At 56.3% G+C, this 18,349-nt stretch overlaps 1 protein-coding gene across 1 annotated transcript in view; it reads left to right on the top strand.

Moving 5' to 3' along the window:
• Positions 1 to 636: 636 nt before the first annotated feature.
• Positions 637 to 18,349, top strand: part of LOC139242688 (tumor necrosis factor receptor superfamily member 14-like) — a 27,371-nt gene continuing 9,658 nt past the window's right edge. Inside the window, exons 1-4 of the mRNA XM_070870482.1 lie at positions 637 to 810; positions 12,334 to 12,421; positions 13,260 to 13,385; positions 17,985 to 18,143. Coding sequence (XP_070726583.1) covers positions 790 to 810; positions 12,334 to 12,421; positions 13,260 to 13,385; positions 17,985 to 18,143 — 394 coding nt within the window. The 5' untranslated portion in view covers positions 637 to 789. The remainder of the gene's footprint in view (positions 811 to 12,333; positions 12,422 to 13,259; positions 13,386 to 17,984; positions 18,144 to 18,349) is intronic.

The raw sequence follows: 18,349 nt of genomic DNA on the forward strand, positions 1-18,349 counted from the left end.
TAGATACAGAGTAAAGCTCCCTCTACACTGCCCCATCAAACACTCCCAGGGCAGGTACAGGGGGTTAAATACAGAGTAAAGCTCCCTCTACACTGTCCCATCAAACACTCCCAGGGCAGGTACAGGGGGTTAGATATAGAGTAAAGCTCCCTCTACACTGTCCCATCAAACACTCCCAGGGCAGGTACAGGGGGTTAGATACAGAGTAAAGCTCCCTCTACACTGTCCCATCAAACACTCCCAGGGCAGGTACAGTGGGTTAGATACAGAGTAAAGCTCCCTCTACACTGTCCCATCAAATACTCCCAGGCCAGGTACAGGGGGTTAGATACAGAGTAAAGCTCCCTCTACACTGTCCCATCAAACACTCCCAGGGCAGGTACAGGGGGTTAGATACAGAGTAAAGCTCCCTCTACACTGTCCCATCAAACACTCCCAGGGCAGGTACAGCACGGGGTTAGATACAGAGTAAAGCTCCCTCTACACTGTCGACATTAAAATGCTTGTGTCTGCTCCCTTTCCCGCTGTGTGTATGACACAGCCTAGCGGACGCTGGCGTTGAAGGCTGTATATTTCCTGTTGGTGCTTTCATTGTCTCAGCGATTTGGGGGACATTCCAGTCACATCTGCAGGAAATTGTGGGCTGCCAGGGCGGGACCCTGAGTCCCGAGCTCGTCAACATCAAACTGAAAGTTTACCTTATCTGTCGGTGTCTAAGATCGGAGCAAACAGTGGCTCAGCATTTAAAGCAGCTCTGATCTCCCTCTCTTCACACTCTTTTCACGGACTATGGTTCTCCTCTGGATTCTGGTAGGTGCCCCGCTCCGGCTGAACAGAATGTTTGACAGACTTTGAGCTGTGTTATTGTGTTGTGGGTGTGTGTGTGAACAGGCGATGGTCAGAGTAGCTGAACAAGTCTTCAATTCCCAACTCTCCTCCCTCAATTGCCATTCCCTCCCTCACTCCCCACTTCACTCCCTCACTCCCCTCCCTCGCTCCCCTCCCCTCTCTCTCTCTCTCCCCTCGATCCCATCCCTCGCTCCCTCACCCTCACTCCCCTCTCTCACTCCCCTCTCCCTCACTCCCCTCTCTCACTCCCCTCTCTCCCTCACCCCCCCCTCACTCACCTCTCCCTCACTCCCCTCTACCTCACTCCCCTCTCACTCACTCCCCTCTCCTCCCTCGCTCCCCTCTGCCTCACTCCCTCATTCCCCTCTCACTCACTCCCCTCTCTCTCACTCCCCTCTCCCTCCTCTCTCACTCACTCCCCTCTCTCTCATTCCCCTCTCTCACGCCCCTCCCCCCTCTCTCTCACTCCCCTCTCTCCTCCCTCACTCCCCTCTCGCTCCCCTTTCCCTCACTCCCCTCTCCCTTGCTCCCCTCTCTCCCTCGCTCCCCTCTCTCTCACTCCCCTCTCCCTCACTCCCCCTCTCTCCCTCACTTGGTTCTCCCTCACTCCCCTCTCTCCCTCCCACCCCTCACCCTCACTCCCCTCTCCCTCTCCCTCTCCCCTCTCCCTCATTCCCCTCTCCCTCACTCCCCTCTCACCCCTCTCTTCCTCACCCACTCTGTCCTCCCTCATTCCTCGCGGCCTTGATCACCTCTCTCCCTCTCTTCTCTCGCTCCCTTCTCTCCCTCACCACCCTCTCTCCTCCCTCACTCCCCTCTCTCCCTTACTCCCCTCTCTCTCTTCCCTCACTCCCTTCTCCCTCACTTCCCTCTCCCTCACTTCCCTCTCCCTCACTCCCTCATTCCCCTCTCCCTTACTCCCCTCCCTCTCTTCTTCACTCCCGTCTCTCACTCCCCTCTCCCCTCTCTCACTCCCCTCTCTCTTCTCTCACTCCCCTCTCCCTCACTCCCCTCTCTCTCTCTCACTCCACTCTCCCCTCTCTCACTCCCCTCTCTCTCTCTCACTCTCCTCTCCCATCTCTCACTCCCCTCTCCCCTCTCTCACTCCCCTCTCCCCCCTCTCACCCCCTCTCCCTCACTCGCCTCTCTCCTCCCTCACCCCCCTCTCCCCTCTCTCCACTCCCACTCCCCTCCCCTTCCTCCCTCACTCCTCTCTCTCCCTCGCTCCCCTCTCAACTCCCTTGCACCCCTCCCTTACTCCCCACTTCACTCCTCTCTCCCTCACTTCCCCCTCTCTCACTCCCCTCTCCCTCACTCCGCTCTCTCCTCCCTCACTGCTAGATCTTCTGGGTTAGGGAGGGAGGGTGAATCAGCCCGCGTTCCTGCTCCTGATCCCTGTCCAGTGACCCCTGGGTTCGGGAGGGAGGGTGAATCAGCCCGGGTTCCTGCTCCTGATCCCTGTCCAGTGACCCCTGGGTTAGGGAGGGGGGTGAATCAGCTCGGGTTCCTGCTCCTGATCCCTGTCCAGTGACCCCTGGGTTAGGGAGAGAGGTGAATCAGCCCGGGTTCCTGCTCCTGATCCCTGTCCAGTGACCCCTGGGTTAGGGAGACAGGTGAATCAGCCCGGGTTCCTGCTCCTATGGTGGGGAGAGGTTCTCTGAAGGGACATTAGGCTAAAGCTGCACTTGGCGAGACCAGCCCTGGCACATAAATGGTTAACGCTTTTGGAATTACCACTTGAAGCCTTTGCAAGCAACCAGGCATTCAGTATGGTGTTTCTAGTCACACGGCAGTGATCGTTTCAACGGAAATCCAAACACTGATATCAAGAAATTCCAAAAATGGTTTATATATACAATAACGGATACCTGGGAGTGAGTTACAGGCTGGAATCTAATCGAGGGGTTCAGGGGGTTTATATATAGAATAACAGATACCCGGGAGTGAGTTACAGGCTGGAATCTAATCGAGGGGTTCAGGGGGTTTATATATAGAATAACAGATACCCGGGAGTGAGTTACAGGCTGGAATCTAATCGAGGGGTTCGGGGGGGTTTATATATAGAATAACAGATACCCGGGAGTGAGTTACAGGCTGGAATCTAATCGAGGGGTTCGGGGGTTTATATATGGAATAACAGATACCCGGGAGTGAGTTACAGGCTGCAATCTAATCGAGGGGTTCGGGGGGTTTTATATATCGAATAACAGATACCTGGGAGTGAGTTACAGGCTGGAATCTAATCGAGGGGTTCAGGGGGGTTTATATATAGAATAACAGATACCAAGGAGTGAGTTACAGGCTGGAATCTAATCGAGGGGTTCGGGGGGGTTTATATATAGAATAACAGATACCCGGGAGTGAGTTACAGGCTGGAATCTAATCGAGGGGTTCAGGGGGGTTTATATATAGAATAACAGATACCAAGGAGTGAGTTACAGGCTGGAATCTAATCGAGGGGTTCGGGGGGGTTTATATATAGAATAACAGATACCCAGGAGTGAGTTACAGGCTGGAATCTAATCGAGGGGTTCGGGGGGTTTATATATAGAATAACAGATACCCGGGAGTGAGTTACAGGCTGGAATCTAATCGAGGGGTTCAGGGGGGTTTATATTTAGAATAACAGATACCCGGGAGTGAGTTACAGGCTGGAATCTAATCGAGTGGTTCGGGGGGTTTATATATAGAATAACAGATACCCAGGAGTGAGTTACAGACTGGAATCTCATCGAGGGGTTCGGGGATTAATATATAGAATAACAGATACCCGGGAGTGAGTTACAGGCTGGAATCTAATCGCGGGGTTCAGGGGGGTTTATATATAGAATAACAGATACCCGGGAGTGAGTTACAGACTGGAATCTAATCGAGGGGTTCGGGGGGTTTATATATAGAATAACAGATACCCGGGAGTGAGTTACAGGCTGGAATCTAATCGAGGGGTTCGGGGGGGTTTATATATAGAATAACAGATACCCGGGAGTGAGTTACAGGCTGGAATCTAATCGAGGGGTTCGGGGAGGTTTATATATAGAATAACAGATACCCGGGAGTGAGTTACAGGCTGGAATCTAATCGAGGGGTTCGGGGGGGTTTATATATAGAATAACAGATACCCGGGAGTGAGTTACATGCTGGAATCTAATCGAGGGGTTCGGGGGGTTTATATATAGAATAACAGATACCCAGGAGTGAGTTTCAGGCTGGAATCTAATCGCGGGGTTCAGGGGGGTTTATATATAGAATAACAGATACCCGGGAGTGAGTTACAGGCTGGAATCTAATCGAGGGGTTCAGTGGGGTTTATATATAGAATAACAGATACCCGGGAGTGAGTTACAGGCTGGAATATAATCGAGGGGTTCAGGGGGGTTTATATATAGAATAACAGATACCCCTGAGTGAGTTACAGGCTGGAATCTAATCGAGGGGTTCGGGGGGTTTATATATAGAATAACAGATACCCGGGAGTGAGTTACAGGCTGGAATCTAATCGAGGGGTTCAGGGGGGTTTATATATAGAATAACAGATACCCGGGAGTGAGTTACAGGCTGGAATCTAATCGAGTGGTTCGGGGGGTTTATATATAGAATAACAGATACCCAGGAGTGAGTTACAGGCTGGAATCTAATCGAGGGGTTCGGGGGGTTCATATATAGAATAACAGATACCCAGGAGTGAGTTACAGACTGGAATCAAATCGAGGGGTTCGGGGATTAATATATAGAATAACAGATACCCGGGAGTGAGTTACAGGCTGGAATCTAATCGAGGGGTTCGGGGGGTTCATATATAGAATAACAGATACCCAGGAGTGAGTTACAGGCTGGAATCTAATCGAGGGGTTCGGGGGGGTTTATATATAGAATAACAGATACCCAGGAGTGAGTTACAGGCTGGAATATAATCGAGGGGTTCAGGAGGGTTTATATATAGAATAACAGATACCCGGGAGTGAGTTACAGGCTGGAATCTAATCGAGGGGTTCGGGGGGGTTTATATATAGAATAACAGATACCCGGGAGTGAGTTACAGTCTGGAATCTAATCGAGGGGTTCAGGGGGGATTTATATATAGAATAACAGATACCCGGGAGTGAGTTACAGGCTGGAATCTAATCGAGGGGTTCAGGGGGGTTTATTTATACAATAACAGATACCCGGGAGTGAGTTACAGGCTGGAATCTAATCGAGGGGTTCGGGGGGTTTTATATATAGAATAACAGATACCCGGGAGTGAGTTACAGGCTGGAATCTAATCGAGGGGTTTATATATAGAATAACAGATACCCAGGAGTGAGTTACAGACTGGAATCTAATCGAGGGGTTCGGGGATTAATATATAGAATAACAGATACCCAGGAGTGAGTTTCAGGCTGGAATCTAATCGAGGGGTTCGGGGGGGTTTATATATAGAATAACAGATACCCAGGAGTGAGTTACAGGCTGGAATATAATCGAGGGGTTCAGGAGGGTTTATATATAGAATAACAGATACCCGGGAGTGAGTTACAGGCTGGAATCTAATCGGGGGGTTCATGGGGTTTTATATATAGAATAACAGATACCTGGGAGTGAGTTACAGGCTGGAATCTAATCGAGGGGTTCGGGGGTTTATATATAGAATAACAGATACCCGGGAGTGAGTTACAGGCTGGAATCTAATCGAGGGGTTCGGGGGGTTTATATATAGAATAACAGATACCCGGGAGTGAGTTACAGGCTGGAATCTAATCGAGGGGTTCGGGGGGGTTTATATATAGAATAACAGATACCCGGGAGTGAGTTACAGGCTGGAATCTAATCGGGGGGTTCAGGGGTTTATATATAGAATAACAGATACCCGGGAGTGAGTTACAGGCTGGAATCTAATCGAGGGGTTCGGGGGGTTTACATATAGAATAACAGATACCCGGGAGTGAGTTACAGGCTGGAATCTAATCGAGGGGTTCAGGGGGCTTTATATGTAGAATAACAGATACCCAGGAGTGAGTTACAGGCTGGAATCTAATCGAGGGGTTCAGGGGGGTTTATATGTAGAATAACAGATACCCGGGAGTGAGTTACAGGCTGGGATCTGAAATATAAACACAAAATGCTGGAAATCTCGGCGGGTCAGCTGGAATCTGAGGAGTGAGAAACAGAGTTAACGTTTCAGGTCTGGGACCAGTCGTCAGAACTGGCGAACGTGCAGAAAGAGCGAAGTCTTACGGTGGACGGAAAGGGGGAGGGGAGGAGAGAACAAACTGGAAGCTCGGTGATGGGGTGGACCGCAGGAGAGATTAGAGAGACAAAGGATTAAAAGGTCCGAATTGAGATGGTAATGGCAGACGTTAGAAAATGAGGATTCGAGATTGGGTGTGAATGGCGGGGTAATTACCAGCTGCCATTAGAGACAAAGAGAGAGAGAAAATACCTCCGAGTAAAACGTGGGCAGACTTTGTGGTCTGCAATTGTTGAACTGGATGTTGAGTCCAGAAGGCTGTAAGGTGCCTAAATGAAAGTTGAGGTGTTGTTCCTCGAGCTTGTGATGGGCTTCTTTGGAACAGTGTAGGAGGCCGAGGGCAGAGAGGTCAGAGTGGGACTGAAGCGGGGAATTAAAGTGACAGGCGGCCAGAAGGTCGGGGGTCACGCTTACGGACTGAACGGAGGTGCTCCGCAAAGCGGTCACCCAATCTACGTTTGGTCTCCCCAATGTCAAGCAGACCGCATCGTGAGCAGCGAATACAGGATACGACATTGAAAGAAGTACAAGTAAATCGCTGTTTCACCTGGAAGGAGTGTTTGGGGCCCGGGACAGTGGGAAGGGAGGAGTTCAAAGGGCAGGTGTTGCATCTCCTGCACTTGCCCGGGAAGTTGCCGTGGGAAGGGGCGGGGCTGCTGGGGGTGACTGCGGAATGGACCAGGGTGTCGCGGAGGGACGCTGAGCGGGAAAGGGGAGGGGAAGGTGAGATTGGTGATGGGATCACGCTGGAGGTGGCGGAAATGGCGGTGGATGATCCGTTGGCCGTGGAGGCCGGTGGGGCGAACAGTGAGGACAAGGAGAACCCTGGCGAGGTTCCAGGAGGGAGGGGAAAGGTGTGGGAGCGGAGGTGCGGGAAATTGAACGGACACGGTCGAGGGCCATGTTAACCACGGCGGAGGCCATGTTAACCACGGCAGAGGGGAACCCTCAGTTGAGGAAGGGAAGGGAAGATATGTCAGAGGCGCTGGTGTGAAAGGTGGTGTCGTCAGAGCAGATGCGACGGAGACAGAGGAACTGGGAGAATGGAATGGAGTCCTTGCAGGCTGTGGGGTGGGAAGAATTGTAGCCCAGGTAGAAGTGGGAGTCAGTGGGCTTATAGTCTGCCCACCTTGGGCTCGCTTGCCGTAGAAGTACAAGTGGAAAGAAATCGAAGGGTGACGTCACAGCCAAGGGGGGTAAGTGATTGGCTGGTGATTGGTGATTAGTTTTTCTTTTCTTTTCCCTTATCAGTCGGTAACCTTTATCATTGTCGTAGCCAAATTAAGTTAATCTAAGGGTTAAGTCATGGCAGGAGAGCTCGGACACGTGTTATGCTCCTCCTGTGCTATGTGGGAAGTCAGGGACGCTTCCAGTGTCCCTGACGACCACGTGTGCAGGAAGTGTATCCTGCTGCAGCTCCTGACAGACCGCATTGCGACACTGGAGCTGCGGGTGGATTCACTCTGGAGCACCCACGATGCTGAGGATGTCGTGAGTAGCACGTTTAGTGAGTTGGTCTTACCGCAGGTAAAGGGTACACAGCCAGATAGGGAAGACCAACAGGAAGAGCAGTGCAAGGAAGGTAGTGCAGGGGTCCCCTGCGGTCATCCCCCCTGCAAAACAGATACACCGCTTTGGGTACTGTTGAGGGGGATGACTCATCAGGGGAGAGCAGCAGAAACCAAGTTCATGGCACTGTGGGTGGCTCTGCTGCACAGGAGGGCAGGAAAAAGAATGGGAGAGCTAATGTGATAGGGGATTCGATTGTAAGGGAATAGATAGGCGTTTCTGCGGCCGCAACCGAGACTCCAGGATGGTATGTTGCCTCCCTAGTGCAAGGGTCAAGGATATCTCGGAGCGGATGCAGGACATTTTGAAGGGGGAGGGTGAACAGCCAGTTGTCGTGGTGCATATAGGTACCAACGATACAGGTAAAAAACGGGATGAGGTCCTACAAGACGAATTTAGGGAGCTAGGAGCTAAATTAAAAAGTAGGACCTCAAAAGTAGTAATCTCGGGATTGCTACCAGTGCCACGTGCTAGTCAGAGTAGGAATCGCAGGATAGCTCAGATGAATATGTGGCTTGAGGAGTGGTGCAGCAGGGAGGGATTCAAATTCCTGGGACATTGGAACCAGTTCTGGGGGAGGTGGGACCAGTACAAACCGGACGGTCTGCACCTGGGCAGGACCGGAACCAATGTCCTAGGGGGGGAGTGTTTGCTAGTGCTGTTGGGGAGGAGTTAAACTAATATGGCAGGGGGATGGGAACCTATGCAGGGAGACAGAGGGAAACAAAAAGGAGGCAGAAGCAAAAGACAGAAAGGAGAAAAGTAAAAGTGGAGGGCGGAGAAACCCAAGGCAAAAAGCAAAAAGGGCCACATTACAGCAAAATTCTAAAGGGTCAAAGTGTGCTAAAAAGACAAGCCTGAAGGCTCTGTGCCTCAATGCGAGGAATATTCGGAAAAAGATGGACGAATTAATTGCGCAGATAGCTGTTAACGGATATGATGTAATTGGCATCACGGAGACATGGCTCCAGGGTGACCACGGCTGGGAACTCAACATCCAGGGGTATTCAACATTTAGGAAGGATAGACAGAAAGGAAAAGGAGGCAGGGTGGCATTGCTGGTTAGAGAAGAAATTAACGCAACAGTAAAGAAGGACATTAGCTTGGATGATGTGGAATCGGTATGGGTGGAGCTACGGAATACCAAAGGGCAGAAAACGCTAGTGGGAGTTGTGTACAGACCACCAAACTGTAGTAATGAGGTTGGGGACAGCATCAAACAAGAAATTAGGGATGCGTGCAATAAAGGTACAGCAGTTATCATGAGCGACTTTAATCTACATATAGATTGGGCTAACCAAACTGGTAGCAATGCGGTGGAGGAGGATTTCCTGGAGTGTATTAGGGATGGTTTTCTTGACCAATATGTCGAGGACCCAACTAGAGGGCTGGCCATCCTAGACTGGGTGATGTGTAATGAGAAGGGACTAATTAGCAATCTTGTTGTGCGAGGCCCCTTGGGGAAGAGTGACCATAATATGGTAGCATTCTTTATTAAGATTGAGAGCGACACAGTTAATTCAGAGACTAGAGTCCTGAACTTAAGGAAAGGTAACTTCGACGGTATCAGACGTGAATTGGCTAGGATAGACTGGCGAATGATACTAAAAGGGTTGACGGTGGATAGGCAATGGCAAACATTTAAAGATCGCATGGATGAACTTCAACAATTGTATGGAGTAAAAATAAAACAACTTCTCCGACGCCCTCCGTCACTTGAACTGCTTCCAGTTCCCCGGCCCCAACTGTCTCCTGTTCACCATGGACCTCCAATCCCTCTATACTTCCAATCCCACCAGGATGACCTGAGGGCGCTCCAATTCTTCCTCGAGCCCAACCAGTCCCCATCCACCACCTCCTCCACCTGGCTGAACTTGTTCTCACATTGAACAACTTCTGTGAGGAGGACGCTAAGAGGCTGCAGGGTGACTTGGATAGGTTAGGTGAGTGGGCAAATGCGTGGCAGATGCAGTATAATGTGGATAAATGTGAGGTTATCCACTTTGGTGGCAAAAAACACGAAGGCAGAATATTATCTGAATGGCGGCAGATTAGGAAAAGGGGAGGTGCAACCAGACCTGGGTGTCACGGTACATCAGTCACTGAAAGTTGGCATGCAGGTACAGCAGGTGTTGAAGAAGGCAAATGGTATGTTGGCCTTCATAGCGAGGGGATTTGAGTATAGGAGCAGGGAGGTCTTACTGCAGTTGTACAGGGCCTTGGTGAGGCCTCACCTGGAATACTGTGTTCAGTTTTGGTCTCCTAATCTGAGGAAGGACGTTCTTGCTATTGAGGGAGTGCAGCGAAGGTTCACCAGACTGATTCCCGGGATGGCAGGACTGACATATGAGGAGAGACTGGATCAACTGGGCCTGTATTCACTGGAGTTTAGAAGAATGAGAGGGGATCTCTTAGAAACATAAAATTCTGACGGGGCTGGACAGGTTAGATGCAGGAAGAATGTTCCCGATGTTGGGGAAGACCAGAACCAGGAGACACAGTCTAAGGATAAGGGGTAAGCCATTTAGGGCCGAGATGAGGAGAAACTTCTTCACTCAGAGAGTTGTTAACCTGTGGAATTCTCTGCCACAGAGAGTTGTTGAGGCCAGTTCGTTAGGTGTATTCAAGAGGGAGTTGGATATGGCCCTTAGGGCTAAGGGGATCAAGGAGTATGGAGAGAAAGCAGGAAAGGGGTACTGAGGTGAATGATCAGCCCTGATCATATTGAATGGCGGTGCAGGCTCGAAGGGCCGAATGGCCTACTCCTGCACCTATTGTCTGTTTCTATGAACTGTAGTGACCTTAGTACATTTACTGTAACTCCAGAGTGAGGATCACACCTGGTGGCCTGCCTTTTATACTAGGCCAGGTACACCTTGTACAGGTAACCTACAAGTCTCCCACTGCAGTGCCCCCTCGTGGCACACCTTAGTGACCATACAGCTGGTGTACAAGTTTCCCATAGCAGTGCCCTCTGGTGGCACATCATATGTAATAGTACAAGCAGTAAACATATCTGGATACATGACATAAGCGATGGGTCTACTGGGGCAGGCCTGTTTGTGGATCTTGCGAAGGAGGTAGACGCGAGCTGTGTGGGGTTGGGGAACTATGAGGATGGTGGCTGTGGAGGGAAGATCATGAGAGGCGATAAGTACATAAGAAATAGGAGCAGGAGTAGGCCATTCGGCCCCTCGAGCCTGCTCTGCCATTTAATACGATCATGGCTGATCCGATCATGGACACAGCTCTACTTCCTTGCCCGCCCCCTTATCCCCTTATCGGTTAAGAAACTGTCTATCTCCGCCTTATATATATTCAATGTCCCGGCTTCCACAGCTCTCTGGGGCAGAGAATTCCATAGATACACAGTTGAATGAGAGGGGATGTTAAACCAAGTCTCGTTGTTCAAGGGCGGTGAAATGAGCTCCCGACCATATATCTGCAGCATAACTCAAACCGCCCATTTCCACCTCTGTAACGTCGCCCGTCTCCGCCCCACCTCAGCTCATCCACTGCTGAAGCCCTCACCCGTGCCTCTCTCCCTTCCAGACTTGACCATTCCAACGCACTCCTGGCCGGCCTCCCACGTTCTACCCGGCGCAAACTAGAGGTGATCCAAAACTCGGCTGCCCCCGTGTCCTAACTCACACCGAGTCCCGCACACCCATCACCCCCTGTGCTCACTGACCCCGTGTCCTAACTCGCACCGAGTCCCACTCACCCATCACCCCCTGTGCTCACTGACCCCGTGTCCTAACTCGCACCGAGTCCCACTCACCCATCACCCCCTGTGCTCGCTGACTTACATTGGCTCCCGATTTCAAAATTCTCATCCGTGTTTACAAATCCCTCCATGGCCCCTCGCCCCCTCTCTATCTCTGTAATGTCCTCCAGCCCCTACACCCCTCCCTATCTCTGTAACCTCCTCCAGCCCCTACACCCCTCCCTATCTCTGTAACCTCCTCCAGCCCTTACACCCCTCCCTATCTCTGTAACCTCCTCCAGCCCCTACACCCCTCTCTATCTCTGTAACCTCCTCCAGCCCCTACACCCCTCCCTATCTCTGTAACCTCCTGCAGCCCCTACACCCCTCCCTATCTCTGTAACCTCCTGCAGCCCCTACACCCCTCCCTATCTCTGTAACCTCCAGCCCCACAACCCCCCCCCCCCCCGAGATGTCTGCACTCCTCTAACTCTGCCCTCCTGACCATCCCCGATTATAATCGCTCCACCATCGGTGGCCGTGCCTTCTGTTGCCTGGGCCCCAAGCTCTGGAACTCCCTCCCTAAACCTCTCCGCCTCTCGACCTCTCTCTCCTCCTTCAAGACGCTCCTTAAAACCGACGACTTTGATCCAGCTTTTGGTCACTTGCTCTAATTTCTCCTTATGGGGCTCGGGGTCAAATTCATTGTCTCACAATACTCCTGTGAAGCGTCTTGGGGCGTTTCACTACGTTAAAGACGATATATAAATACACGTTGTTAATGTTAAACCCAGGTCCCGTCTCCCTGTTCAGGGGATGTTAAAGAGCCCATGGACACCAGTGGTAGGTCTGGGGGGGGTTTAGTGGGGCCCCCTGTCTTTCCTGGCGCAGTTGGAAGATATTTATTGGGGTGTAAGGAGCTGGGGAGGGCTGGAGTGGGTGTGAGGTGCTATCTAAACGCAAGTCCTTTCTCTCCATTCAGATGGCCATGGGCACGGTTCACTGCCACAGTCAGTGTTCTGAGCTGCAGTATCGGGGCGAGAGCGGATGTTGCAGTAAATGTTCGGCAGGTAAGGCTTGGGGTTCTAACCGACCGTCTGTGTGTGAGACTCAGTGTCTCTCTGTGAGACTCAGTGTCTCTGTCTCCCTGTGTCTCTGTCTCTCTCGTTCTGTTCTCTCTGTCTCTCTCTCATTCTCTGTCTCTCTCTCTCTCTCTCTCTCTGTTCTCTCTCTCATTCTCTGTCTCTCTCTCTCTGTCTCCCTGTCTCTCTCTCTCTCTCTCTCTATCTATCTCTCCCTCTCTGTCTCTCTCGCTCTCTCTCTGTCTCTGTCTCTCTCTCTCTGTTTCTGTCTGTCTCTCTCTGTCTCTCTCTCTGTCTCTCTCTCTCACTCTCGCTGTCTCTCCCTCACTGACTGTGTGTGTCTCTCTCTGTCTCTCGCTGTCTCTCTCGCTCTCTCTGTCTCTCTCTCTGTCTCTCTCTCTCTCGCTGCCTCTGTCTCTCTCGCTCTCTCTTTGCCTCTCTCTATCTCTGTTTCTGTCTCTCTCTTTCTGTCTCTCTCTCTATCTCTGTCTCTCTCTCTCTCTGTTTCTGTCTGTCTCTCTCTCTCTCTGACTCTCTCTCTCTCTGTCTCGCTGTCTCTCCCTCACTGACTGTGTGTCTGTCTCTCTCTCTCTCTCTGTCTCTCTCTCTGTCTCGCTGTCTCTCCCTCACTGACTGTGTGTGTGTCTCTCTCTCTCGCTCTGTCTCTCTCGCTCTCTCTCTCGCTGTCTCTCGCTGTCGCTCTCTCTCGCTCGCTGTCTCTCCCTCACTGACTGTGTGTGTCTCTCTCGCTCTCTCTCTCGCTCTGTCTCTCTCGCTCTCTCTCGCTCGCTGTCTCTCCCTCACTGACCGTCTCTCTCTCTCCCAGGCAGCTATGTGGAGAAGGATTGCACTGGGACCACGGAGACGATTTGTGCCCGGTGTGAGGAGAATGAGTACACGGATACCGCCAACGGAATGCCGCACTGTCTCAAGTGCCCCAACTGTGCTGAAGGTACGTGAGCAAGGGAAGGGGAGGGGCTGTACCGGGGGAGGGGCTGTACCGGGGGAGGGGCTACACCAGGGGGATGGGCTACACCAGGGGGAGGGGCTGTACCGGGGGAGGGGCTGTACCGGGGAGGGGCTACACCAGGGGAGGGGCTGCACCGGGTAGGGGCTACACCAGGGGGAGGGGCTGCACCGGGGGAGGGGGCTACACCAGGGGGAGGGGCTACACCAGGGGGAGGGGCTGCACCGGGGGAGGGGCTGTACCGGGGAGGGGCTACACCAGGGGAGGGGCTGCACCGGGTAGGGGCTACACCAGGGGGAGGGGCTGCACCGGGGAGGGGCTACACCAGGGGGAGGGGCTACACCACGGGGAGGGGCTGTACCGGGGAGGGGCTACACCAGGGGAGGGGCTGCACCGGGTAGGGGCTACACCAGGGGGAGGGGCTGCACCGGGGGAGGGGGCTACACCAGGGGGAGGGGCTACACCAGGGGGAGGGGCTGCACCGGGGGAGGGGCTACACCAGGGGGAGGGGCTGCACCGGGGGAGGGGCTACACCAGGGGGAGGGGCTACACCGGGGGAGGGGCTGTACCGGGTAGGGGCTACACCAGGGGGAGGGGCTGCACCGGGGGAGGGGGCTACACCAGGGGGAGGGGCTACACCAGGGGGAGGGGCTGCACCGGGGGAGGGGCTACACCAGGGGGAGGGGCTGTACCCGGGAGGGGCTGTACCAGGGGAGGGGCTACACCAGGGGAGGGGCTACAACAGGGGGAGGGGCTGTACCGGGGGAGGGGCTACAGCGGGGAAGGGGCTACACCAGGCGGAGGGGCTACACCAGGGGGAGGGGCTACACCAGGGGAGGGGCTACACCAGGGGGAGGGGCTACACCAAGGGGAGGGGCTGTTCCCGGGGAGGGGGCTACCCCGGGGAAGGGGCTGCACCAGGGGAGGGGCTACACCAGGGTAGGGGCAACACCAGGGGAGGGGCTACACCAGGGGATGGGCTACCCCAGGGGGAGTGGCTATACCGGGGGAGGGGCTACACCGGGGGAGGGGCTACACCGGGGGATGGGCTACACCAGGGGGAGGGGCTATACCAGGGGAGGGGCTATACCAGGGGAGGGGCAACACCAGGGGAGGGGCTACACCGGGGATGGGCTACACCAGGGGGAGGGGCTATACCAGGGGAGGGGCTACACCAGGGGAGGGGCTACACTAGGGGGAGGGGCTACACCAGGGAGAGGGGTTACACCAGGGGAGGGGCTACACCAGGGGGATGGGCTACACCAGGGGGATGGGCTACACCAGGGGGATGGGCTACACTAGGGGATGGGCTGCACCAGGGGGAGGGGCTACACCAGGGGGAGGGGCTACACCAGGGGGAGGGGCTACACCAGGGGAGGGGCTACACCAGGGGAGGGGCTACACCAGGGGGAGGGGCTACACCAGGGGAGGTGCTACACCAGGGGGATGGGCTGTACCGGGGAGGGGCCATACCGGGGGTAGGGGCTACACCAGGGGGAGGGGCTACACTAGGGGATGGGCTGTACCGGGGGAGGGGCTGTACCGGGGCAGGGGCTACATCACGGGGATGGGCTACACCAGGGGAGGGGCTACACCAGGGGGATGGGCTACACCACGGGGAGGGGCTACACCAGGGGGAGGGGCTACACCAGGGGGAGGGGCTACACCAGGGGGATGGGCTACACCAGGGGGATGGGCTACACCAGGGGGATGGGTTACACCAGGGGGAGGGGCTGTACCAGGGGGAGGGGCTGTACCGGGGGAGGGGCTGTACCGGGGAGGGGCTACACCAGGGGGAGGGGCTGTACCGGGTAGGGGCTACACCAGGGGGAGGGGCTGCACCGGGGGAGGGGGCTACACCAGGGGGAGGGGCTACACCAGGGGGAGGGGCTGCACCGGGGGAGGGGCTACACCAGGGGGAGGGGCTGTACCGGGGAGGGGCTGTACCGGGGAGGGGCTGTACCAGGGGAGGGGCTACACCAGGGGAGGGGCTACACCGGGGGAGGGGCTACAACAGGGGGAGGGGCTGTACCGGGGGAGGGGCTACAGCGGGGAAGGGGCTACACCAGGCGGAGGGGCTACACCAGGGGGAGGGGCTACACCAGGGGAGGGGCTACACCAGTGGGAGGGGCTACACCAGTGGGAGGGGCTACACCAGTGGGAGGGGCTACACCAGGGGAGGGGCTACACCAGGGGGAGGGGCTACACCAAGGGGAGGGGCTGTTCCCGGGGAGGGGGCTACCCCGGGGAAGGGGCTGCACCAGGGGAGGGGCTACACCAGGGTAGGGGCAACACCAGGGGAGGGGCTACACCAGGGGATGGGCTACACCAGGGGGAGTGGCTATACCAGGGGAGGGGCTACACCAGGGGAGGGGCTACACCGGGGGATGGGCTGCACCAGGGGGATGGGCTACACCAGGGGGAGGGGCAACACCAGGGGGATGGGCGACACCGGGGGATGGGCTACACCAGGGGGAGGGGCTATACCAGGGGAGGGGCGACACCAGGGGGATGGGCTACACCAGGGGGAGGGGCTATACCAGGGGAGGGGCTATACCAGGGGAGGGGCAACACCAGGGGAGGGGCTACACCGGGGGATGGGCTACACCAGGGGGAGGGGCTATACCAGGGGGAGGGGCTATACCAGGGGAGGGGCTACACCAGGGGAGGGGCTACACCGGGGGGAGGGGCTACACCAGGGGGAGGGGCTACACCAGGGGAGGGGCTACACCAGGGAGAGGGGTTACACCAGGGGAGGGGCTACACCATGGGGATGGGCTACACCAGGGGATGGGCTACACCAGGGGGAGGGGCTACACCAGGGGGATGGGCTACACCAGGGGGAGGGGCTACACTAGGGGAGGGGCTGCACCAGGGGGAGGGGCTACACCAGGGGGAGGGGCTACACCAGGGGAGGGGCTACACCAGGGGGAGGGGCTACACCAGGGGAGGTGCTACACCAGGGGGATGGGCTGTACCGGGGAGGAGCCATACCGGGGGAGGGGCTGTACAGGGGGAGGGGCTACCCAGCGGGAGGTGCTACCCAGCGGGAGGTGCTACCCCAGGGGGATGGGCTGTACCGGGGAGGGGCCATACCGGGGGAGGGACCGTACAGGGGGAGGGGGTACCCAGGGGGAGGGGCTACCCAGGTGGGAGTGGCTACACCAGGGGAAGGGGCCGTACCGGGGGAGGGGCTGACCGGGGGAGGGGCTGTACCGGGGGAGGGGGCTACACCTGGGGGGAGGGGCTGCACTTGGGGAAGAGGCTACACTGGGGGAGGGGCTACACTGGGGGGAGGAGCTACACTGGGGGGAGGAGCTACACCGAGGGAGCGGCTATACCGGGGGAGGGGCTGTACTGGGGGAGATACGGCACCAGTGGGAGGGGCTATACCGGGGGGGAGGGGCTATACCGGGGGGGAGGGGCTGTAGCGGGAGGAGGGGCTATACCGGGGCGAGGGGCTGTACTGGGGGAGAGACGGCACCAGTGGGAGGCGCTATACCGGGGGGAGGGGCTATACCAGGGGGAGGGGCTATACCTGGGGGAGGGGCTGTACCGGGGGAGGGGCTGTACCGGGGCGAGGGGCTGTACTGGGGGAGATACGGCACCAGTGGGAGGGGCTATACCGGGAGGAGGGGCTATACCGGGGGGGAGGGGCTGTAGCGGGAGGAGGGGCTATACCGGGGCGAGGGGCTGTACTGGGGGAGAGACGGCACCAGTGGGAGGCGCTATACCGGGGGGAGGGGCTATACCAGGGGGAGGGGCTATACCTGGGGGAGGGGCTGTACCGGGGGAGGGGCTGTACCGGGGCGAGGGGCTGTACTGGGGGAGAGACGGCACCAGTGGGAGGCGCTATACCGGGGGGAGGGGCTATACCTGGGGGAGGGGCTATACCTGGGGGAGGGGCTGTACCGGGGGAGGGGCTGTACCGGGAGAGGGACGGCACCAGTGGGAGGCGCTATACCGGGGGGGGGGCTATACCTGGGGGAGGGGCTATACCTGGGGGAGGGGTTGTACCGGGGGAGGGGCTGTACCGGGAGAGGGACGGCACCAGTGGGAGGCGCTATACCGGGGGGGGGGCTATACCTGGGGGAGGGGCTGTACCTGGGGGAGGGGCTGTACCGGGGGAGGGGCTACACCAGGGGGAGGGGTTACACCAGGGGGGGAGGGGCTGTACCGGGGGAGGGGCTGTACCGGGAGAGGGGCCTCCCCAGGCGTTACGTGCCGGGGAACGAGATGTTAAACCGAGGGACTGGCCTACCCTCTCGGGGGGGGGGGGGATGTAAAAGATCCCAGGGAAGGGGTGGGGGTGAGAATGATATCCCCCGTGTCCTGGGGCCGGTATCTATCCCTCCGTCTCCGTCATCGATGGCAGCGGCTGCCTGCGGGATCTTGCTGTGCGCAAACTGGCCGCCCCGTCACGACAGCGGGTCGGACTCCGATCGCCTTTCTCCAAAACGATGTGCGACATGTGTTGGGACGTGCGGAGGCGGGGGAGGGGGCGGGCGGCCCGTGGGGAGGTGGGGTGTGTCGGAAGTTCGACGGCTGAATGGATGAATCTGATCTCTTGTTCCTCTCGGACAGAAATGGGACTGACGGAGATGGAGCGCTGCACCGCCACCAGTCCCCGAACGTGCCGCTGTGCGCAGGGATTCCACTGCGAGCAAGACACGGGCATCGGCGAATGCAGACTCTGCAAACACAACGTTACCTGTCCCAGTGGAGAGGGAGCCATCGACACAGGTACAATACAGAGCTCCCTCTACATTACCCTGACAGTGTACCCCCACTTTATACCCAGTGTATCGAGCGCTCCCGGGGCAGGTACAATACAGAGCTCCCTCTACATTACCCTGACAGTGTACCCCCACTTTATACCCAGTGTATCGAGTGCTCCCGGGGCAGGTACAATACAGAGCTCCCTCTACATTACCCCGACAGTGTACCCC

This window comes from Pristiophorus japonicus, unplaced genomic scaffold, assembly GCF_044704955.1.
Source record: "Pristiophorus japonicus isolate sPriJap1 unplaced genomic scaffold, sPriJap1.hap1 HAP1_SCAFFOLD_144, whole genome shotgun sequence".
NCBI lineage: Eukaryota > Metazoa > Chordata > Chondrichthyes > Pristiophoridae > Pristiophorus > Pristiophorus japonicus.